Below are 24422 nucleotides of genomic sequence, written 5' to 3'. Positions count from 1 at the left end.
ATGAGAATTGTGCTATTTCTCACTTGAGTGATTTAMGTCCTTCAGGTTTCTTTCTGCTCTTGCATCTAACATTTATCTTCATAGCTTTGCCTCGTTGACCACCGAGACAAAGACAGAATGCCTAGCACTGCTGAAAACAGAGATGAATTATCAGCTGTGCAGGGAGGCTGTACCGCACTTGCTTTTAACTACATCTTCTTTCTGCTCATAAAGCTTCTTTTCTGTTTTGCATGGTTCCTGCCCCTGAGAAACACCTTTGCTTTGCGAATCCATCTGGCTTCCTACAAACCTGATTTTGTCCTTCCTCTTCTTGACCCTAACTGTAAAGTTCTTTTAATCTCTCCCTTAGCTCCAGTTAAGTCATTTTTCACCTTTGCTCTTGGCATGAACAAAGGTGTGTGAAATGAGTTTCTTTGTCATCTTTACCCTTACAATCTTTATTAGAGTTGCCAGTGATGTTTTTAAGGTGGAATTCAGTCTTTCCAACCATGAGGGGTCACGGAGCTAATCAGCCCCTCTACAGTCTTATTTCAGTAGCTAAATGAAAAGGTTAAAAGGGAACTAGATGTAAGGCCTCTTCCACTTTTCTTTGCATAGTAACAATATCCTAATGATTGCAGCAGATGTTCTCAAATTTGGAATTATTATTTCTAATGGTTCTTCACTTGAAGCATTATGGTATGGTAGTGAGCTTGTCATGGCTTTGACAAACAGTCTATCATTCTATTTAAGGAGTCTCTCTATTAATCTTCAGAGAAAAGGGCTTAGTTAATTTAGAAGTCAAGCAGAGAGATGGCAGTCATATGAGCTCTTAGCACAATAGATACTCATAAAACATCCCCCATAAGTCTTAAATCTTTGGGACAGATGCAGGAGTGTAACATTCCCTCTTTTTCTCTCCTTCATGTGTCTGCCTCCACTGAGGATGGTCATTAAAAGTAAGGGCTTGTAAATTCAGAGCCAGCCAATACAAACAATATGATTTTTAAGAATCTCATGAGTGTAGAAAAAGAAGAAACAGGTCTGATCTTTCRTAGGTACTACTGCCTTTGAAGGAGCCAATTCAGCTAAGTTTCAGTTAATATTCCTGAAGTCAGAGAGACCTGCCTTTGTCTCAGAGCAATTATTAAGTGTTATTACTTTTACATTTGCAATCAGATGGCAGAATAATGCAGCATCCTTGGGGAAGGGATAAGAACTTCAGTATCAGGGAGATTTAAAATGAGATTGAATAAAAAATGTATGAGATCCTCAATGCAACAGCCCATTAGTAATGCACTGTGATAAGAGCCTTCTTATGCCATATGTTTCCTTACAGAGAAAAGGAATTTTGGCCTTTACAAGGGCTACTTTATCACCATGGTTGTGCAGCTGTTCTGGAGCTCCTGTGGGCTCTTATCTGTCTGATTTTTGTAGCCGTCACCACTCTTGCTCGTCTCGTCTCTKCTGAAAAATTCCCAGCCTTTAGCTCATAGCGCCCTAGAAAGCCCTTGGCACTGCTCCGCAATTAGCTGGGCACCAATCCATGAGAAGTCAAGAGGGGATTTCGATGTTCAACTCCAGAAATAGGCTTCTCCTTGCCCCTTCATTCCCCTTCTCTCAAATGAGAGCGCTCTGATTTTTATGTTTTGCATTTCCTGGACATCCAGGTTTGTGTTTACGTGTGTGCAGAAGTGCCAGTTTTGAGCAGCTCAGCTCTTGTTCTGTACCTGAGGCTGGATACACACAGCTCGCCAGCCTCTGCTAGGCAGCACAGTCAAGACAATTTCAGGGCTACTGAAGAGAGGCTTTATGGACGTGCTCACCACAGCACCTTCTGTTATTGCTTTTCTTGACCTGAAGATGTTTCTGCATGCAGGAGGTAGCACCATGTGTTGACCCCTGCACTAGCACAGGGTGAATCCCTCCAGCAGTGCAGGCAGACAAGTTGTGTTGATGCCAGGCTTAAGAGTCGAGGCAAATTTGTGCACACCATGTCTTTGCCAGATCAGTTGTGCTTAGTGCTTACCCTGTGTGTAACACAGACCATTATGGTTCATGCAAAAAGCCATATGCTGAGCCCAAGGTTATTTAGATCAAAGTACTTGAGTCCTTCTGAAACTAATCTATTGGTAGCTGCAGAGAAGATGACCAGTGTCCCGTTAGTGCCCAAGCCTCAGGCAAGGGGAAGGTCATAGTTAGTAAAGACTTCCAAGTTATCCTAAAGGTCCAAGCATTCCTTCAGTGTARAAGGAGGTGAAAATACATTAGTGAGAAACCAGGGGAGAAATTTCCTTCCCAACCATAACATGGCGAGCAGGGTGACCCTGCGTCTGTGTTAYCTCCTTCACTTAAAAGAATTCTTGGTATATATTTAAAATACCGGCACTTTAATGGTCTGGTCATGACCACATTGTTGAGCCTTATTTTCTTTGTATCTCAGCAAGGTATTTCGGCACAAATAAGAAAGATTTCCTGTAATAAGCTGTCAGTTTTTTTAAGAAGCTGTATTTGTGGGAAGTTTTTTCCCCTAAAATAATCTTGCTGTAGAAAGAAGACCTTTCTTCATGGCAGTTCCATTTTTGGAAATTTTGCACTAAGAATCTTTCACATGAAATGGGAACATTTAAAGTGAATCATTTAATTTGCCTAACGAAAGCGATTCCTACTACATTTCCCTTTAAGCTGATTCTCTTTATATAAAGTTCAAGTCACTCTTAAATATTTAGTCTTGTTAGATGAAGATCCATGAAAGAAAATGTAATAATCTTTTCCTTTTTAGCTTTACCTGAAATATGGCTTTTTTGGAGTTTTAAATTCTAAATACGAGTTTGAGTGGCCAGCATGCATAACTTCTGTAATTTTAAACACAATTTAGTGTTTCAAATTAAAAAGCTGGATCAATTAATTCTATATTATTTCAGAGACCTTCTTTATGTCAAGCTTTCTGAGAGAGATAAGTAGGGGAGAATCCAATTTCACATGGGCCAAATGATCGCTCATATGAATGGCCAGCTAGACATGAAGCTAATATACATGTCTATGCTTGAAATATTGTTCAGATGTGCTTATTGTTTGAGGGTTTGTCTGCTGAGGTTTTTTTGTAGGTTCACTTGGTTGGTCCATATCCTCAAACTTGAGCACCTAGAAGGTAGCAGTCTGAGATCTGTATTTAGTTTCAAGATTTTAGTGGAATCAATGGTTGTGCAGTTGTCTGTGAAGATCAGACCATTTGAGGKGACCTTCCAAATGGAGTTAGCCATCCAGTTCCCATGTTGATAAGCTTGCAAATGTGAACTTGATAACTGTCTAATARGCAAGTACAGTCTGTTTGCACATTGGTCCCCTCCCCTTAGTTACTGGCTGGTAGCTTTTCAGCTGTTTTTTTTTTTCCAGACTAACTGGCAATGACACCAGACAAATTAGTGAGCATTTTTTCTCCATGATTAATCAGTGAGCCTTCTTTTTTTGGCATGGTGTTTTAACATTGCTTAGAGGATAAATAAATAAATCAGATATTCCTGACAACTGTAAAATGATTAAGCAAAAAATAACTCCACACAACAAAAAGCTGAATGATCCCTTCATCACTSTTTAATGTGGAATCAAAAGCACATGTTTTTGTTTGGCTAGGATAACTGGACATGCTAACTCTGAACYGTTACTATTTCCTTCTTTTTACTGAACATCAGTCTGCTGGTAATGTATGGGACCAAGAAACTTATGTTATCTGAATTTCTGATARCTTGATATTGCAATTTCTACTTTGAAATGTAAGTTTTAGTTTGAAWTTGAATGCATAAAAATGGAAATTTCTCACTCAATGAATCACAGTCTTGGCTGTTGACCCAAGTAGCAAAACCCAGTTGTACCTCTCACAGAGTCACCATATTATTARCCATCTGCAAGGTCAAAATCTGTTCTCAGGTAATATCTGGTCCCTGTTCTTGGTGTCAGACAAGACAGCTATGGGAGGACATTTGCCAGCAAGTTGCTACTTGCAATTCAGACACATAGAGGAAGGATCTCAGTTTTTTGGTGCTGGTACTGGCTGCAGTTCCCATAGCTGGAGCGTCTTCATGGGCTTGGAGCATTTTTGGCCTGAGATCCCTGGGAGGAAAACAGAAGGAATTTGTCGTGTCTCCCAGCTACATATCTTGTATTCTTTGGAGCTCAAGAGGCAAACTCTGTGCTTGTGTGTTTGACCTTGCCTGTCAACTATGCAAACACAATTTTTCTTGCTTTCAGTTAAATTTTTGTCAGGATTTCAGAGGTCAGATACTGGCCTACCCCATGTAAAATGTCCATTTTGATGCTATTTGATCTATTAGGAATGTTAATACTAAATATTTCAAGATATCTATCCTTACATATTTTTCTACAGGGCCTTCTGGCAGCTCTTAAAACATAGGGGACCTAAAATGTATTACTGATGTTACCCAGTTCAGGTGGTCCTGACTTACAAACATTTCAGCTGTTGCAAAAATTATAAATAATTTGTGCATTCTTGTTCAAGAAAACGTATTTAGGGTATGCATGCAGTGAGGGGAGAAGGAAGGTAACTCCTTAAAGTTCTTATTAAAACTGCATGCAGCTCCCTTCACCAAGCTCAATTTAGGGGTGGAACTTGGTTGAATGCAACAGTTATCATGTTACTGGTCAAAATTTTGTCAGGAGAGCAATATATCGTCGGTATAATACCAGTAAAATTTCCATTACAGCATTTGTAATGGTGACCCTTTTTGTTAAAAAGCATAAATAAATAAAATAAAGGAAAAGACGCCTCAAATAATGCGTGGCAACAATCAGTTGATCCATTTCCCTTATCTTCACTTCCAGAATTTTATATCTGAGAACATGTATTTTTATTTAAAAATATGGTCTGTCTGCCTGATGACACAGCAGCACAAAATACTGCCTTGGGCTGGTGAAGTTGCCTGTCAACACCGAACAAATGAACACACTGAAAACTCCTCTCTGAAATGCTGTTCTTCAAAGTACCTAGTGTTTTCAAGGTCATGTTGTTTCCTAACRGTTGTGTCCTTTTCCTTTCTTTCAGGGTTTTGAGGACCCCAAGGACAAGTAAGCAAATTTATTTCTGTCATCTATCATTATGTTTCCAGATTTTGTTTTTCTCTTACTAAAACAAATACCATAAAAAATAATGCCCAACAGACAAGAATAGTGCTTGGAGTCCCCAGGGCTTTCTGCTGGAGGAAAAGCCAGTCCAAAGGTGCTGTATTGACTGGTGTGCATTRAGGATTGCCACTGCCCTCAAAACATTTATATATTCGGGTGGTTCTTGGTCCTGAGAACAAAATCTACATGTGAAGGATGTTTTATAGTTGAGCTTTTCTGATAAGAAATGTGTACGTGTGTGTGTATACATGGTAAAATTAACAGTTTAATAAGAATGGCGTTGAAAAAATGTTTCTGCAAGGAAAAAAATCCAACTTTGCTTATTTTTAACCTTGTCATCTGAGCATAGCAAAAGCATTAGCAGTGTTGAACACATCTGAAATTTCTTACTCAATGCCACTGGATGCCATTAGTTGTAGCCTTGCTTGGTGTGGGCTACRTGAGCATGGAGGAAGCTGATGATGAGGTGCTATGGCTCCTGCCAGCATTCCCAGGCTGCTGGTCAGGACTTGGAGGACCTCCACAAGCAAGGGCACAGCAATGCTTTGGAGCACCCTAAAAATCCATCTTTGGGAAAAGTCATAGCATGAGCAGTAAGAACAGCTCTCCAAAAGTAAACAGGTGTGATGAGTCAGAGTATGGCACAGCTTGCGAAAGCATGAGGAATCCTCCTCTCCTTCCCTTGCCCTTCATCGCAAACTCAGGTGTCACAACATTTAAGTCGCATGTTCTGCCGGCAGTACAACCTGTCTCGGGAGACTTGCTGGGTGTTCTTGTGCCCGTGGCTGGTGTGAGCTGTGTTGATATTAAATATACTTTAGGCAGAAAAGAACCAACATGTTACAACAGACTAATGCTCAAGAACATAGAAAAGTGAAGCATCCCTCTTGAAAAAAAGATATTTCCTTGTAGTTTGTGTAAGAGARCATCATTTCAGCTTCTTAAGCCCACCAGAGAGTCACCTGGGAGTGAGGAAATGCTGAAGCACCTCACAGTTGTCTGAAGGACTGTAACAGCTCTCCTGCATCCTGTATTTTGAAGAGGTTGCCTCACCAGTTACAGGCAATACCTACTGGCAAGGAGAACGATGTATTTACCCATGCTGATTTGGCCCAGCTTCTTCATGTGATGCAGGCTGCAGAGTTTTTGCATTTCAGCAAAACTTTGTCCAAAAAGATTCCTTAGCAGGAAATGTTGACCTGTTTAAAATCAGGTATCAAAACCAGGTCAAGCACACAGTCCAATGCCCTCACACACAGAAATGCTGAGCATACTTTTTGCTGACAGCAGAAGGAGATGAAGGCACCACACATCTCTGGAAAAGGCATGCCTGATTTCCACATTTAGATGCTGGATCTAAATGCACACTTAGCTCTTGAAGCTAGCATGAAGCATTTAAAATTATGGCCTATATGTAATCCTGGCACTCTTCATTTGCAGAAGGTAACTGAATCAGCAGGCAGCTCTTGGGTTGCTCTGCAGCCAGCATCGCTGGGGGAATTGCCAGCCTTTGTGCTTGCAGGAAGAGTGCAGAAGTTGCTGCAAGCTCCGTTTGTGCTGTGCCTGTCCCTCACAACCTTTTYCTGTTGGCTGCATTTAGAGAACTCTCTAAATTAAATCTCTAAATTGAATTCCTGTTCCTGAAAGTTTTGTGTAGCCTTGAAATCCCAYTACCATGATGTCCATAAGCATTTCCACATGTGTTTTTCATTAGTCCGTCCAGGCACTCAGCTCTGACTTAGAGGCACTGCCTCTAAAACATTCCAGTGCTGGAAAGCGTTGTATTTCCAGTCAAACCTTCTGGTTTTGCAGATTACCCAAATTTGCAGCACACCAGTGAGCTCAGGTGCAGCTGACAGTGTRCCGGGCTGCCAAAGTTGCCAGAGCTGCAAGGTATGTTTGGGTGGCTGAGCTTCCCCCACAGTCTATGTGAACGTGGGCACCTCATCGGGGCAAGGAGACCTCAGGCTTGCAGGGCTGTTACTACCTAAGCCGCAGACCSACGAATCAATGAAGTATTAGAAATATCCCTAGCTCTATAATAGCCTATTACAAAACTGAAGTCCACCAAGGCCAAAAACTTAAGCAAGGCTTTTTGCATCTCTTCATGTCTTCCCGAGTGACACTGTTTGACTGGAATTTTAAATTTAGCAGAGGATCAGTAAAATGCTTASCCAGCTCTTTCTGAGCTCTTGGGGAAAATATATTGGATCTCTCCTATGTGGCATGAAATGACTAAATGTGAGTGACCCAAATGTGTAAATAACTGACGGGATCTTGGAAGGCTTTCTGTAAATATGAAGCCTAATCGTTTGTTTGTTCGTTTTTGTGAGTCCCAGGGACAGAATTGGGAGGACGGAGGGAAAACACACAGTGTCTTCTTGAATGTTTAACCAGATGTGCTTAAATGGAAGCATCTAGAAGTAAATTGAATGCCCTTTCCTTTGAGGGACAAAACTATGTTTAATTTCAAAGTGGAATATATGACATGCAAGGAATTAAATAGCCTCAGAGTCTAAAAATAAAAGCAACTCGTTTTCCCCCACCTCTCCTGAAATACTAAAATTTGCCGATATAGCCATAAGACATTGAGACAAAATCACAGAATCATAGAATTGCTAAGATTGGAAGGGACCTTTAGATATCATCTAGTCCAACCCCCTGCACACGCAGGGTCACCTAGAGCACGGGGCACAGGGCTGCGTCCAAGCAGGTTTTGAAGATCTCCAGAGAGGAAGACTCCACAGCCTCTCTAGGCAGCCTGTCCAGGGCTCTGTCACCCCCACTGTTAAGAAATTTTTCCTTAATTTCCTGTGGAACTTCTGATGCTTCAGTTTGTGGCTGTTTCCTCTAGTCCTGTCAGTGGCCACCAATGAAAAGMGGCCCCATCCTCTTCACTCCCTCCTTTCATTTGAAAGGGGGTCTTCAACTTTTAGAATACAGTCCCGTTTTATTTGGGAAGCTGTTTTAAAGAGTCTTTGCTTGCAGCTTAATCTTACAGATAGATGCCTGCAGGCTAAATGCAGTGTTTGTGCTTGCCCATTTACACTCTGCACAAATAAAACCAAGGAGATATAGCTGGGTAACTTTTCATTTTGCTTGTCAGTCTTTAGGCTTCTTTTTTTAAAGAATGCCTAAGATGAAAGTCACGTAACATGACCTATAAGCTGCTCTACCATCATGGGATTTCTGCATGGAAAGAGTATCCACTGGAATACGCCCCAGCACAAGGTCTATGTCCTTGGCAGTCATGCAAGCAGAGCAGGGAAAACAGCACTTCAGTTTTCACTCTTCATTTCTCCCTATAGCTAAGTTGAAGGCAGACCATTAAAGCAACAACATTAAATCATTAAAATACCGTTATACTGAAAAAGTAACTAGAGCTTTTGGAGGTGGGAAGGGTAGGCCGTTCAGATTTCCTGGTGGCACAAGATGCCTCAGGGCAATTTGCRTTTTGATCTTATTTTTTCAGGCATTTTTGAAAATGAGCCCGATTTTTCAAAAGCTGTGACAGAGCATTGGAGGGACAGTGGCACTGCTGGAGGTTATTGGCAATTGAAAAATCTCATTCGCATTTTTGGAAAGTAGAATCTAATTTCATAGTGTCTTTGCTTTTGCTACTTCTTTTCCTAGCTCCAGTGTGTTAAGTAACTATCTTGTGTAAATGAACAGAAAAAATCAGCCTGCTTCATGCTTCCCACACTTGTAAGTGACTGCGCAAGAGGGAGAGGGAGAGGAATTGGGCCTCATTTTCCCCCACATTTGTTTCTATAATCAATATAAATACTCAAAAGTGGAGAATTGTTCAAGTTCATAAATTTTTACAGCAATATATACAGAAATTATATCAGGACACAGGGAATGTGGCCGTTTTTATGAGTCATTTTGCCAGTTCAGGCAATAAGAGATATGAGACTATTGAAATGCAGCGAAGAGCARTGCAGATGGAGGGCAACTGCTGACTGCTTTTAGGGAACAAAGCACAGTAAAGAGACTTCATGGAAAGAAAACAGCTCCATGATGGATGCAGTACAGAAAATGAGCAAGTAAATCAGATCTTCTTACTGGTGGACTCAGGACTGGCAATGTGCCCTGGACCTGATACCATTTTCCCAGCTGTTTACAATCTGTTTCCTTGTAAGAAGTTGTCATATGTGAAAGGCCAGTAACCTTSTTATGCGGTGAAATGGTAACATCTGGTAAAGAGGGGGTAATTGCCATGTCTTCTTATGTTCCCTTTTTCTGACATCTCAGGAATACACAGGAAAGCATGAACCCCGAAGACGAAGTCGATGAGTTTCTGGGCCGTGCCATTGATGCCAGAAGTATCGACCGGTTACGCTCAGAGCACGTGCGCAAGTTCCTCTTAACATTCAGGGAGCCTGACTTGGAGAAAAAGGTAATGTGGTCAAAAAATCTTTGCAGCRGGACAGTCAGGCTTCTCGTGAGCTCTGATTCTCCTGCCTAAGATGAAGGTTTTATTTCTAAAGGAAAGTTAGGTTTCAGATGTTGAAAGTGGGGTTGTGGGCTTAGAAAAAATCTGTGACATAGATCCTCAGGATACCTGAGTTGTTTTCACATWAAACTCTTTTTATTTTAATGGGAAAAACTTCTGTTAAGTATCTAATATYAATTAAATTAGAGCTAATTATTTTATCATGTTATTTAGAAATGTTCTAGCAATCAGAAGAATTACAACCTATTGAAAAAGCCAACTTTTGTAGGATTTGCAGCTACTCAAAGAATCAGTGTCGAATTCAATAAAAGCATAAGCATGTCATTTTCTTCAGTTACTTCCCTTTMATTTTATAGCCAAAACTGTTAGGGAAATTAGCAGTTCACCTGTTCTGAGAATCTTTTATTTCATGGTTCAAACAACGAGCCCATCTGTAATGAGCACTGTGCTTGAAGCTAAATAAAGCATCCTTGAGAATCGGATGCAGCTCCCTTGTGACTGATATGTTGATAAGTAGTTGGAATGAATGGCTGTGTGAAAACGCAGTGTCCTCGCACTGTTGTTAGAACCAGCCAAGCTCTCTGCACAAAAACAGAGGTTTTCTCATTAGCAGCACTCATTCCTGTTGGAGGAAGCTTCCCATGGAAGAAGTGAATACCTGCCAGTGGTGACCTAGAATTCTGGTCTCAATTAACTGGTTTCTGTCTCTCTCATCTAAGGAACAGAGAGTGAAACTCCTTTTCGTCCCCCTACCTGGGTTTCTTGCATGGTCTTTGCCCAGGAAGAAGGGTAGTTGGCAATTTTAGGTGTTTTCTACAAGTGGTGCTTTYCAAGGACATAAAAAGAATCTGAGTAAGAAGTTTTGTAGGCAGAAAGTGGCTGGCTGTGTTTCTCCCCACTAATGCAAACCTGTTGGCTTTCTTGCAGTACTCCAAGCAGGTGGATGACAGGTTCGGAGCCTATGTGGCTTGTGCCTCCCTAGTCTTCCTCTTCATCTGCTTTGTTCAAATCATAATCATGCCACAGTGAGTATCTTTTCATCCCTTTGTTCCCATCTGCTCCCCTCCTATACTCTGCCCTACTTCTCTTTGTTTTTTTCTTGAGGTTTCAGAACACTAAGGGGAAGAGAAAAATCCTTAAATAATTCATGCTCAAGTGATGCGTGTTGCTTACTGTTTTCACTCATTTCTAGAGCAGAATTAACCTCCTCACCAGCATGTGTGGATTTCTGTTTTGTTAGCATGTTTTCTCTTAAAATTTACCTCAATTTTCAGAAACTACTATAATATTTTTATAGGTCCATTGAAGACAAATATCACTAAGCTGGAAACATTGCCTACATACAATGCACAGTATACATTCATGACATAAAATTGGACTCTCTCCTAATATAAATGCAATAGGCCAGTGTGCKGTCTGCTTCCTGGATGAAGTCTGACTTCTCATCTATTTATTYCTCTAGAGTCAAAATACCAGTGCAAGAAGAAAGGTTCAGAGGGAGCTGAGCTACACATGCCCAAGTTGTGGGCAGCTCACACTCAGTTAAAAGGCTACAGTCATTTATTTCTGTAGGCAAGAGAGGCACCAAAGTGGAATTAAGCTTCTCAGGGCTGTGGGACACTGTGCCTTGGACCATGGCAGTGGAGTTTTGTGTATGAAAGTCACAGTGTAATCCACTGGATTTTTTCTGTCAATGAACTCTGCAGACATGGATTAGTTCTCATAGAATTCTTGAAAAAAAATCTCAAAATTAAAGCAAACTAACATTTTCCAGTGCTCTGGCTTCGGAGCAAGGAAATCTTCATTGTGTATCATTGTGCTGGACATAAATTTGGAGTTAATATTTTTTAATTTAAAGAACRAGAACACAGAATCTCTGATTTTTTTTAGTTTAAAGAACAAGAACACAGAATCTCTACAATCTCTACATTACAAGAAGATTAAAATTGTTTAGAGAGTTCTCATACTCTAATTTGTCATTACAGCTGATTTTTATTTCTCTTCACACCACAGTTATTTTCAGAGGAGGTACTGGTTTGTACCATTCRGATGAGATATTCAGAAAGTTATAGAAGCAATGTTAATGTTGGAGGTCACACACTCYCCCAAGCAATCACTTCTGGTCGCACAGGAAAACAGCACCAATAGAAATGTGCTGTATCAACAAATGGATCCATTTAGGGAAACAAGAAATGAAGCTGAAAGAAGCTCAAAGGTGAAATCAGATCAAACCCAGCACTTAATGCAATAATGACCAAAAGTGTTCTTGAAAAGTTTGCCCTCATTTAGCAGGGGATTACACTTTGGGTTTCACAGTGGATGTCCCTGCTTTGAATTCACATGTGAAGAGGCCCTCTAACAGCCTTTGTGTCATCAACCTCCCTAAGCAGCTGCCAAGTTATCTCTGTAAAACCCAGTTTAACATTCAGAATAACAACTTAACAGTTTCTGATCTGTGACAACCACATCACAGGCTCTTTTGTATTGCACAGGAGCCAGTGCCTTTTGACTGTGGTGTAAATGTCATACTGGTCAGTCTGCTTCCACATGGCAGGTGGAATGGTAGATTTTGAGGTTTTATTTTGTTTGTTTGTTTTTTGCAAGTYCTTCAACATCCTTAGGCAGCTTGAGCTGTCTGAAAGATAATTTCATTGAAGAATAAATACAGTTTAATGTCTTAACTGCAGGTCAGATATGTTTTCCACCTTTTGCCTGTTCTCCCCTATATTTCAATTGCATTGTTTAGTATTTTACTACAAATAGCAATTAAGCAGCAGGGCTTCATGAAAGACACAATATGGAATTTGAATCTGAAACTGGAGACAAAATGGCAGTGATAATTTGTGATGATAAAGAGGAATAGCTTTAATGAATTTCACAAGACTCAAGCAGGGAATTAGCAAGTACAATTATCTTTGTAGTCATGAAAAACACAGAGACCAGCTGGCTTTGGTGTGGTTAGCCTTAATGTCACGTTGCAAGAACATTTCATATAAATTATGAACAAAGCAAACTCCTGGGAGGGGGCCTGTCCTTTCACACTGAGACCAATCATTGGCAAATTGTTGTTGAATATCTTCCTGATCAAAACACATCAAAATGCAGAGTACAGTGCTGGCCCCGGGTCTTGTTTGTACTTCAAAAGTGGAAGAAGCAGAGAAAAAGGAGGAACCTCTCAAACTGACCAGACTAAAGCTGTTTCTCCTAACTACCCTCTTGTCATGGTGGTGTCCATCCTGTTCAAGAGACAGAGAACCGACATACTCTCTACATAGAAAAACTGCCTAGTTAACCCCATGAGACTCTGTCTCCATATGTTCCCTCATAAAAAGTGCAAGGTTTCCCAGCTCCTCCAGAGGCACTACTGAAAGGCCAAGGAGAGGATTTACAGATTTCCTTCCCAGGGATCTCTTATCCACAGCCAGCTTGTGGGCTGACCCACCACAACAGTTTGTTCTGTGCCTCTGCTGCCACCCTGGCATGGAGGTGATTGCTACACAAGATAGAATCATAGAATTATTATGGTTGGAAAAGACCTTCAAGATCAGCAAGTGCAACTGTAAACTTGTCCATGCACTTGTCCGTGCTCAGCAGCCTCTAGGAATAATCCCTAACAGGACAGGGTATCTGTTGGCATTCCTGGCACCTCCTGTCTCCTATTTGGAGAGCTTGTGCAATGTGTCGTAGCTTGTGCCGATGTCATGCGCTCAAGAGCAGAACTGTAGCCAGTCTATATGCTGTTCACTAAAAACAAAAATCTCCTTGATTTCAGCTCTACGTTCATGCTGGGTTTTTACCTGACCTGTTTCCTGATCTTGACCACAGTGGTGTTTGTTTCGGTCATTTATTCCTGTGTAAAGGTGAGCAATGTTGTTTCTTTGCTGAGCCCTTTGCCTAAGCCGCCTGGATCAGTAATGTGTTTCTTAAGCTAACAGAGCATGTTTTGTTAGCCGTCGTTTCCACACTATGTGATAAGAATTACAGAAAAAAAAAGCTTTTGATAAGGCRGAATGAACTGCAGGCAGATGTTAGGGTTGGCATTTCTTTAGTGCAGCAAGAAGTAATCGCTCTGCAGATCTGCATGTCTATTAAGTCTCCTGCAGGCACTCTCATATTGATATAAGAGGACCATGTTCCCCAATGCGGAACAAAACACTGACCATTCGTTTCCTCCCTGTAAACTTCCTGCAGAGTTGCCTGTGTCCTGTCCCCTGCTGCATATGCATGTTTTGGTAGGCAGATAATCACAAGCAGAATATCATCAAGGAAAAATGTCCTGGGGGAACATAAAAGCCATAAACATATATAACTTTATCAGTCTATCTCAGATGAACTTTAAAAACTTCCAGCATTTAGTGAGCTCCTTTTTGCAACTGGTGTCCAATAAGCAAAGAAATACATAGTGAAAAATCTGAAAACATTTTAAATATCCTTAGTGTTCTGCAGTAAAATGGCAGTCAGTGGTCTTGGGAAGGGGGATGTGTTCTTGTTTTTCAGTCAGAAGTATTTGCATTAAGACATTGATCGTAGCTGATTTTATCTCCTGCTTTGGGGATCCTTCCTTCCCTGCTAAAAATTTCTGAATCTGAAAAACGTTCAGATTCAGGCTCTCTAGCCCGAACTCAGTACCATTCCTCAAGAGCTTTCAACAAAATATAGCTCAGTAGCATTTGTTTCCTGCAGAAGAAATAGTCAAGTAAGTAATTGATTGTGTCAGGCAGAAGATTTTCCTCACTTTAATTTTCTTCTCTGTGTCACTTTCGACAGTTGAAGGTGGGTTCTCTTGACAGACTTGCACCTTTCCTGTCTTTTTGATTTTTGAAAGTAGTGTGTGCTAAGCTTTGCCTTCTCATTTAATAAGTGCTATGAACTGTTTCTAATGAGGGAAGCTTCTGGTTATGTTTAAACTTGTGACTCTCCAGGCTTCTCTTGAGCTCATGAACATTTTAAGAGAGCCTAGTTCACAAGTGTAGCATCCCAGTGCCCTGCTTATTTACCTTGCTTGCTTGAAGTCTCCCTTGTTTCTTGCCACAGAACTTACCCAAGCCAGAGAGAACAGTGCTAATAGGAAGACTTGGAACCCTTGAGCTGAGACACTACCCAGCAGAGCCTGGTTACATTTCATTTGYCTGATGCACATGAGGGTGCTACCAGAGCACGGCTGGTTTTCACCYGTTGGCTTTTTATGAGCTTTTCTTTTTTTCACAAACTGACAGCACCACTTGTGTTTTCTTTTTTTATTAAGTGCATTTTCTGGTGTATTTTTTCATCATTCGAGGTTTGGGGTTTTGGCTTGGGCATTTTGGTTTGTTTAATGTTGTTGCTGGTCTCAATTAATGATTCATTTAATTTAAAAAATTTTCAGCCCTGGGAGGTTCTTCTGTTGTGCTTTCTTTTCCTTTAACGTCTAAGCTCCCATAGAGGAGGTCTGTCCATCAGGGCCCATCACCCAAAGCAAATTCCAGCAATATACAAGCTAGCAGCTTACAAATCAATCTTTGAGTTATGGCAGGATCCATAAGGAGATTTGACTGTGTGGTGCAGCCTAAGGCTTAAGCCTCTGGAGCAGGACCCAACATTTTACAAATATGCATAAGGCACTTTTACAGATCTTCTCAATGAAATTTTGAGACACAGAGATATCAGAAACTACATAATTCATTTGTTTCACAGTCGGATGTGGGATGGGAAGGTGTGTGTTTAACATACTGATAATTCCATAAGAAGCTGGGAGGCAGGTGTTCAACCCAGGAGATCAGCAGAGGCAAAACTTTTGCCCATTTGCTGTGTTATTACATGATTACTAGCTCTTTTTCTTACTCTTTCTAGCTTTTATGGGAGATTTTTCATCCCTCTTTGGGGCCTCTCCATCTCTGGCTCTGACAGTTGCCAGCAGACTTTTTCTGGACAGCTTGATTACATTTTATTTTCTTTTGCTGTCATTATTATCTTCCACTATGAAATTCTCCACGGACTAGAAGTTGGAGTTACCAACCCAGCCAGCTTGGCTTTCCAACTTCCTTCAGCTGTAATAAACAAGAGAGTCCTAGTTTGTGCTTTGATGCTCAATGAAGACTTGGCCACTGAGGGATGGCCTCACTGAGGGGCCATCCCAATAAACTCTAAGGTCATGGGAATTAGGGTTCCTTCTCAAATATTCCACAGATAGGCATCTGCTTTGCTATCAAGTTTGTGTTTCTTCTTAAAATCCGTAGCTTTTGGTGTATACACTGCTCTGTGGAATTCAACTTTTTGGATGTTCCTGGAAAAAAAGTGTGAGAGCGAAGCTGAGTTATCTCTTACAAGAGAACAGGATTTTAAAACAGTAGCTTTGCACGGGTCCAGTTTCCTTACCTCTTTCTCTGTCTTTCAAGGCCAGGGTAGAAGTTCTTAAAGTTGTGGGCTTCTTTCTTCTTCTGAAAAGGTGAAGAAACCCTCTGAAAACTGGATTGCTTTTTTATAGACTAAGAAAACACTGTAAAATAAGTTATGTAACTGGACTTGTGGGTTTAGGTTGTCTGGAGATGKTTTTTTACTCCAGAGGCATCGTAATTTACTCCCAAATGACTCAAAGACTTGTACTACAAATGGAAAAAATCAAAACTTAAAGACCTCTTCTAATTGTTTCACCATGCAGGAGTCACTGTATCCAACTGGTTTTCTTAGTCCACAATATATGTTAAGAAGATTGAAAGGAGAAATATTACTCGCCTGTCAGTGAGCAGCTGTTGCTCTAAAGTACTGTTTTATTTAGTGTGCTTTTGGTCATGCAATTGAATGGAGGTTATGGATTAACTTCAGTCTAACATTTGTACTTGTTACAGACGTATTTTCATTAGAATTGCAGAAGTGCCTTCCCCTGATAGCTTTGCTTGATGCCTCAGGGTTGGTTCAAAGTCAGGATTTTGGGGAATCATTGGGARCAGGGACTTGAGCCAGCATCCACAGCAAAGCATTTCCAGGTGCTTTTGTTTAAGGTGCCTGGTTTTCCAGTAATTGCAGAAAGGGGATAGACCCATATGTGCCTTTGTGGAGCTTGCCCATGAGGCCCTAACATGATCCTTGGGCTGGCAGCATCTTGTGTCACACTCATCCAGGCACAGCCTCTGTCTTCTGGGTCAGTTAAATGATGCCTTGGGCTAAATCCTGCCCTGTCTCAGTCTCTCCATTTGCCCAATGAGAACAGTGCTTTGGAAGACAGTGTGCTATTAATTTAGTGTWTGCAAAAATGAAATACTAACTGCTAATCATTACTGTCCTACAATGCTATTGCATTACAACTCATCCCATAAGGATAAAAATCTGCTACTGAATCCCTATTTCCTCCTTTTGCCATTTCTCCTTTTCTTGTCACAGAAATGTGTTTGGTAGATTGGGCTGCTTCTTTCCCATTTAGCCTTTTATAARCACAAATCTGCTGACTGAAGCTGGATATTGAAATCCAATTTAATCAGCCCCCTGCAACGTCCCTTGAATCCTAGCTGCTAGATTAGAAACCTCTATGCCTGATTCCCCCCATGCAGTAAAATCAGGAGCGGCTTTTAGGCCAAGGATCATCATGAAAGCACGAAAAAAAGTGCGTATCGTTCTTTGATTGTATTAGCAAACATATTCTCCCAATTCCTATAGTCCCTGGAGGTTTAATACTGTGTTGTATTTGTTGGGCGACATGTATAGTTCCCATTAATGTCACTGCACAGTAAATCAGAGGATGATACCCTCTAAAGGATGAAGATCATCACGCACTTGGCATGGGCCAGCAAGTAGCATGATGCTGTATCTTGTACTGCAGACTCTTCAGGTAGCAATTTAAAAGGCCTTGTAAGGGGTGACAATTCACGAGTATAAAAATCCCATAAAGGCCAGGGAGGAGGAAAGCCCAAGGGTGCATCCTGCACCCCTGCAGCATTGGGAATCACTCAGCTGCTGTCCGTCGTGGAGCAGCCGGGCGAGGAAGTACTTCGATTCGAGCTTAGCAGCAGAGTCAGTTTCTCTATTGGCAAGGTTTATTGGAAAAAAAAAAAGATCTTTGTTATGTTTTAAATCAGCTGCATGTGCCTGAAGGATTGTATGAGCATTCAGTGGATTTCAGAGCCTCAGTGTTCCCCCTTTTCTCCCACCACCACTCCCAAGTTGCAAGTAGCAACTTGCCTTTTTCTCGTGGTTCTTGGCCGACTTTCTGTGTACACTGCTAGCTGGTGACGTTGGCGCTTGGGTGGCTCTGGCCATGCCAGCCCCTCTTTCCCTCTGGAAACGTCCCCAGCTAATGAGCATTGCAGCCGCCCAAAGCTTCCTAATTACGTTGCAGGGCTGCTGTGTGGGAAGCCAGGCTCTGCCAAACTGTTGCCTCTCCAAGGATGCAAGAGTGAAGGATAAGAGGCAAAAGCAGCCTTGTAATAGAAACATTAGTCACAGCTAAATTGCAGCGCCGTGTCTGTGTGCTGCTCGCTTCTTTGTACCTCTAAAAATACCCTCTGGTGGCTTGTGCGTTCATGCAGGGTGCTAATACAGGAGAGCTGGGCTTGGGAAAAACCCAACGGACTCCAGGATTCCCTGGGGATCCGGCCCCAAGCTTGCACAGGGCCAGTGGTGGAGAAGGGCAAGAGAAGGGTTGTTTCGCTGCGTGGGCGAAACACGCAGCACCTAGCATGGGAAGGGCTCCCGCCCGGAGCCCAGCGCAGCCCTGCCCAGCAGCGCCGCCCCGGCACGYGGGAACTCTGTGCCTTCCATAAAGCAGCTCCCTGGGAGAGGCTGCTTCAGGAAGCTCGGCCATCGCCCTCGCCATGGGTTATTTTTAATGCTCCCAGGCWGGTGCTGAGTGCTATGGACAAGACAAGGCCAGCTGGTATGTCCAGGGCCTCTCTGTGAGGGCGTTGCAGACCGCGAGGTTGGCCTGAACCTTTTAATAGAGTGTTTCTGAAGTGGCATCTGAAAGTGCTGTGATATCTTTTCTTGACAAAAGGCATTTAAGAGATTTTCTTTCATTCATTTTCTTTTAATTTTTGATCCAACAACTTAGATGCTGCAGCTCCTGGTTATTCAGTTACAGGTGGCTCGTAGTCTTCTCCCCGAGGTGAGATGAGTGTGGTCCTGCAAGCCGTGCAGTCTCAGCTCAGGAGCCAACACTGCTGTTAGGAAGGAATAACGAGGTTTGACAAGGCAGCTGGGCTGTGCTGCCACGTTGCAGTCACGGTCCTGCCTGTGCCCCACAGCCTCTGTCCCTCGTCACCATCCTCCCGCCCCTGGGCAGCAGCCAGATAGGCACTGTGATGGCCATAGGCAGCTCAAGTGCAAGTTGTAATCCTTGAGACAACCAGTGATTTTCTGTGTTTCATTTAATCTTCTTTTTTTTCCCCCATATCCAGCTTTTCCCAGCTCCGCTCCAGACTCTTTCTAAGAAGATTGTACAGTCCAGGACTAATAGTACCTTAGTTGGAGTCTTTGCCATTATCCTGGTTTTTCTATCTGCCTTTGTCAACATGGTAAGTGCATGATTTCCTTTAGACCCACTGTTTTGTGTGGCTTTTTTATTGGTGCTCTCCCTTAAAACCAGTGGGCTTCACATAACACTGCCTGGTGGTTAGAGCATCCAAAATTAGTTCCCCTTGCTCTCTGGGCGCAGAAAGGAACCCAGAGCCAGACAGCTACATCCCTAGCATGTTATATGCCAGGCACTGATTTTGCTTTTTTGACTATACTTTTTTCTGGCGCTTTAAATGCCTCTGCTACATATAAATATGTAAAGCAACCCCAGAGCACACCCCAGTGTGAAGGGCCAGCATGAGGCCCATGTGTCATTTAACTCCCATGGTGTGAGTGGGACTTAAGCGTTGCGTAGGCTATGCTGCCCGTCCGCTCCTGAATTTGCTCCCAGTGCAGTCATCACTTAACAGACACTGCAAAGGCTCTGCTTTAAATGACACTTTAAGGGCTGGGGTGATTTTGCTTCATGTCCAAACACTGCGCCTGGTTTCAGATTCAAAGAGAGATGGAACATTGTTTTTTCACTTGTATGGATGGTTTGAAGGTTTCATGTATTTTAAAGAAACTGCTTGAATATTCTGTGTTATGCATACATTTATTCTAGTTTTAAAGAGAAAAATAAAAAAGAGATGGTCCTGGAGTTAAAGCCGTGGGACTAGAGATAGCTCCAAAACCTCCACATTAGTTATCATAACATCGGTGATGGCCTCGGTTGAGGAAGCACGGACATGGCGCTGACTTGCACTGCCATGAAGTAACTTAAAAATCTAAAAATCAGGCCACTTCTTGCTCTTGCCTCAACTTACCTATATGCATAGCAGAGATTTAGGAACAATTTTATGTTCTGTGGGGTACTTGTGTGGGAGGCGCTGGAGAAGTTCAGCATGTTCTAGTTAGACAGCTGAGGGGGAGACCCTGAGCTCCAGGGCTTTGAGACTCCCACAGTTTTTCCTCCATAACACACCAGCAAAGAGCTGGTGTAGGTTGAGAGCAACAAGCAGAAATTCCAAAGAAGATGAATTGCTTAATGCAAAAATCAGCAAAATGGACAAGCAGAGCTGTGCACAAAGGAGATCAGGATGGGGAGTTGCCTCTGCCTCAGAATAATGTAACAAATTAGTCTTTGAATCTTGACACAAAAAGCTTTTCCTATAGAAAACCCACAGCAGTAGCTTTAGGAACTTCTAGATGGCAGAGGAATGTTGGCAATTCAGAAAGTCCTGTCAGTAGAAATAAATTCAACCAAGATGTCACAGAAAATAGGATATATTTGTACTGCAATACCTACAGGCCCTCCGCCTTACCTGTGAACCTTCAAAGACTGAATTATGCATGTTGAGCACTGATCTTACTTTCTCGAGTGCATAGCCTGGATTTTATTAGTTAATAGCTCATGAAGAAAAAAAACAGCCATAACATGTGCAGTAAAATATAGGATAGTGATTCTGTTTTGCACATCAYTTAGTGGCTAGCCATTTCAAGGGGCTTTTAAAATGATATGAATTATTTGGTTGTCTCCTCTCTGCCTATGCCTTTGAGTTTAACACTCTCTTTGTCCTCAGTTCATGTGCAGCACTGTGGATCTTGCCAGCTGCATGGCTGCAGAATACAACACCACCCGTGACCGGGTGGACCTATGCCTTATCAGCAACCTGACTTCCAACTACAGCCTGGGCGCCTTACAGGGATTCTGTGACAGTCCTTTGCCCAACTGCAACTTTCCAGAGGTATTGCTTGAAAAACAAATGCATTGCAGAGCTTGATAAAGCCCTTAAGAAAGGGGTAGAAAATGTAACAATGGTAGAAAATGTGCAGAGGAGAGCAGATTGCTGCTGACTGATGTTATTGGACTGATGCATGCTACTTCTCACAAACTTGTGTATCTAAAGTTAATGTCATGAGCCTGAATTCATAGAATTGAATGAGTGCTGTGATTTTTCAAAGGTGCTTACGCTCTGAGCTCTGGGCAAAGTCACTAGGGTTCCTGAATGCTTTCTACACTAAATCCACTACATGTGGACTTTAAGAGGGATGAACTGGAGAAGTGTTTAAGTTCTTTCAGGGTTGAATGAGCAGTAGACTTTTATAATTGTTGGGTCCTGTCTATAGTAGGAAAAACGGCCTTCCTCTATGAAGTGTTGAATACCACGCAGAACTTCAAGCCATTGTTATGTTGTATTGTTATGTTAAGTGTGTGAAACTGAAAAGGGAGGGGAAGAAATCTGTCTTGGATGAGGGCAGAACCAATGTCCAAATCATTTATATGTGTGGCAATGTAATAGATTTATAGTTGATCTGTGGCCATTCAGGTGTAGTCCTGCTGGAACTCTGAACCTGTTTCCATATAAACTTAGGGAAATATTTTCAGTATTCAGTGACACTTTTGAAGCCACCGTTACCCTGCAMGGCATCTTAGTATTTCTGCCAAAAGACTCAGAAGCAAGATCTGCCACAGTGGAGAACTGAGAACATTCTGCACGCATTACAAGGTTGCACAGGTGCTGGGCAGAGAGGGTGTGAGCCCTGGGGGACAGCCCTTTTACCTGCTGAGGAAACTATTGCAGCCCTGAACCTGTCCTGCTGGGAATGGGCTGGGGYGGGAGGAGTTCCTCGGGGGGAATCAGTTACTGAGCAGGGCAGGTGGTGGATCTGTACAGGAGCCCTGGTGCTTGCAATCTGCTTTCAGGACATGGTGAGATGCTACCCCTCAGCCACAGACAACAACCACCCGCATTCTAGAAACTGAAGATTCAAGTAACAAGCCRTACAAGTGTTCTCAGATTTATTGTATCAGCCATGAACTATTAATAAATGAGCTGCAAACATGAGCATGTAACAGAGAGGATGGCTTACCTCAGGTGCCATAAATAGTCCCATCTTGACAAAGCAGAAGTTTAAAACTCCACAAATTCAATAGCTACAAGGCAACGAGATGGATAATACACCACCATTGGGTTTACATGAATTTGAGGCCAAAGTTTGCCATTAAAGCAGCAAGTGTTCCAGCATAGTTGGGGGATGTTTTCTGCTAGTTTGGTAACTGCATCTAGGGTGACCAAATGCACGGCCTCAGGTCCACGGCTGAGCCACTGCCTCTTGCACACTTCACTGTGTGCAGTGAACAAGCCTAATGAAGAATGTTAGATTTTTTTTCTCTCCATTAGTTTGATTTTAACACTTAAATTCCCTGTAATATTAGAGCATCACACAAATAGCCACAGGTTTAAATGCCAGTTCAACCACATGGCTCCCAGTCCTTTTTCATCCTTCTGTTTAGTTTCTATTGTTTTCAATTTTGATTTATCCAACTGACATTCATCTCTCCTGTTTTATTTTTCCTTTTTTGTCTTTATACAGTACTTTACCTACAGTGTCTTACTGAGTCTCCTGGCCTGCTCTGTGTTCCTTCARATCAGCTGTATTGGAAAACTGATCCTTATGTTAATCATTGAATTTATATATGTTCTCATTGTGGAAGTGCCAGGGGTCAACCTTTTTGACAATGCAGATCTTCTGGTTACAGCTAACACCTAGTAAGTGCCTTTCCCTTCTGAAATCTTCACCTGATTTCTTTCACTGAGCAATTTCAGGGTGATAAGGTGCATGGGAACTCCAAAGCCAAGGTGTGAGCAATGGAAATGCGTGGTGCCAGCTCAGGCCTGSCTGTAAATTAAAGGCTCAGCCCACGCAGCTGTCCACCTCTGAAGTGTAGAAGGTCACGGTTCCCTGTAAGATCTTTCTGAAATGGAACGTGAAAAATGAATTATCTACTAATAACAAAATATAACTGGTATGAAAGTGGATCTGTGGGCTTTTTTTTCCAGAAACAGTGAGCTGCTGTTAGTTGTCCTGACTGCTTTTGGTGGTGCTCTCTCAATATAGCAATGCCTTATCTTGAAAAAGAAAACAAAAAAACTAAAGTCCATGTGGCTCTGAGATGAAATAATGAATCACTGAGATTTTATGACATCTGGTGCATCAAATGCAGGTTGGGATGGCAGAACCAGGAGAGCTTGGCATTTGGCTAGTGATCTCCCCAAGCTTCTGCTGGATGGAGGTCTGCATTTGAAAAGTGGGTAGTATAGCCCATCTTGGCACAGTTCCCATCAGGGAGCTGCAGTTAAGTGGGAGAAGCCAATTGCCTTTTTACTTACAAAGGTAGTTTATGTTTGCCAGGACACATACTAATCACGGTGGCAACCTCCTCCTTCTACTGACATGGTAACCCCTCCTCTGAAAGGCATCTCAGGGAAGCAAATTCAGCACATCCACAAGCACTCTCTCCTCCGCAGGTTTCACATCTCACTAGCAGGTGCATTCTTTGCCTGACTGCTTGTTTTGATGATTTCACCTTGTAGGCAACAATGTTCTTGAGTGTGAGTCAACCAAATCATAGTGTTGTGAAWGGTAAACATGATGCTAGTGTGTGTAACAAGGAGATTTGTGTGTGAGACGTGTGAAGTAGAGCATTTGCTCTACTGAGCAATGGGAAGCCTGTTATGGAGCRTGCTCTCCGTTTTGGGGTGAAGTGCTTCAAGGTAATGAAGACCAGAGCAACAAAGAACAATCAAGGAACTAGAAATGATRCAATATGAGAGAAGATGAAAAGCTTTGGTAGTGTTCTAGAAGAGAGAATAGTGAGACAAAACTTGGCAACTCTATACTGGGGACAACGTGAAGTCATGATGTACATCACACCAAGGACTACTTATGCAGATGCTAGGAAACTCTCTAGTGGTAAAGATTTGGTAAGTGCTGGGATGACCCAGTAGGCAACTGTAACATATCCAACCCTGATGGCTTAAAGACTATTTTAGGTGAAACACATGACTAGAATTATTGCTGTGTTTCCTCCTGTCTTAAGACAGGATGGCTGAGAAGATACCTGTGGTCCTTCCCAGGGCTATTCTGTATGTTATGAAATAGCTTATGCAGTTGCTCAGCCTTGTTGATGGTCATTAACTCCTGTAAGCCGGATGCACTCAGATAGTTCTGCCCTTCACATTAATATTCCATGAGCTTTAGGAGTCCTGTGTGCCCAGTAATAATTTATGGAAGCTTGGCATTCACATCCCTTGACAGTAAAACCACTTAAATAATATTTTTAACTCAAGCAAACAAAATTATGTGGGAAACTCCATGGAGCTTTCTATGGGGGTACAGGGAGAATGAGGTTTCCTTTCCTTTTTGCAGAAGCTATGAAGCTTCCAACAGCGGAAGCTATTTAGCATTTTCTAAAATAATTAGAGAAATAAAAGCTTTTTATATCCTGAATATCATTTCATTCTTTTGAGCCAGGCACTRAGCAAAATTGCAGCACTTAGAAATATAATTTACCTCACTCCACAAACAAAATGTCAGTAAT

General features: G+C 42.0%; 1 protein-coding gene across 1 annotated transcript in view; it reads left to right on the top strand.

Annotated features, from left to right (window-relative positions):
* ADCY5 (adenylate cyclase 5) overlaps window positions 1-24422 on the top strand; it is a 202131-nt gene that overhangs the window by 170036 nt on the left and 7673 nt on the right. Inside the window, exons 9-15 of the mRNA XM_026054275.1 lie at window positions 5039-5061; window positions 9373-9517; window positions 10502-10599; window positions 13347-13434; window positions 18940-19056; window positions 20620-20784; window positions 22415-22590. Of these exons, the coding sequence (XP_025910060.1) occupies window positions 5039-5061; window positions 9373-9517; window positions 10502-10599; window positions 13347-13434; window positions 18940-19056; window positions 20620-20784; window positions 22415-22590 (812 nt within the window). The remainder of the gene's footprint in view (window positions 1-5038; window positions 5062-9372; window positions 9518-10501; window positions 10600-13346; window positions 13435-18939; window positions 19057-20619; window positions 20785-22414; window positions 22591-24422) is intronic.

Source organism: Nothoprocta perdicaria, unplaced genomic scaffold, assembly GCF_003342845.1.
Source record: "Nothoprocta perdicaria isolate Ctin4 unplaced genomic scaffold, notPer1 scaffold_0, whole genome shotgun sequence".
Classification (NCBI taxonomy): domain Eukaryota; kingdom Metazoa; phylum Chordata; class Aves; order Tinamiformes; family Tinamidae; genus Nothoprocta; species Nothoprocta perdicaria.
Note: the sequence above shows the minus strand (reverse complement) of the source record. Positions and strands in the feature narration are given on the sequence as shown.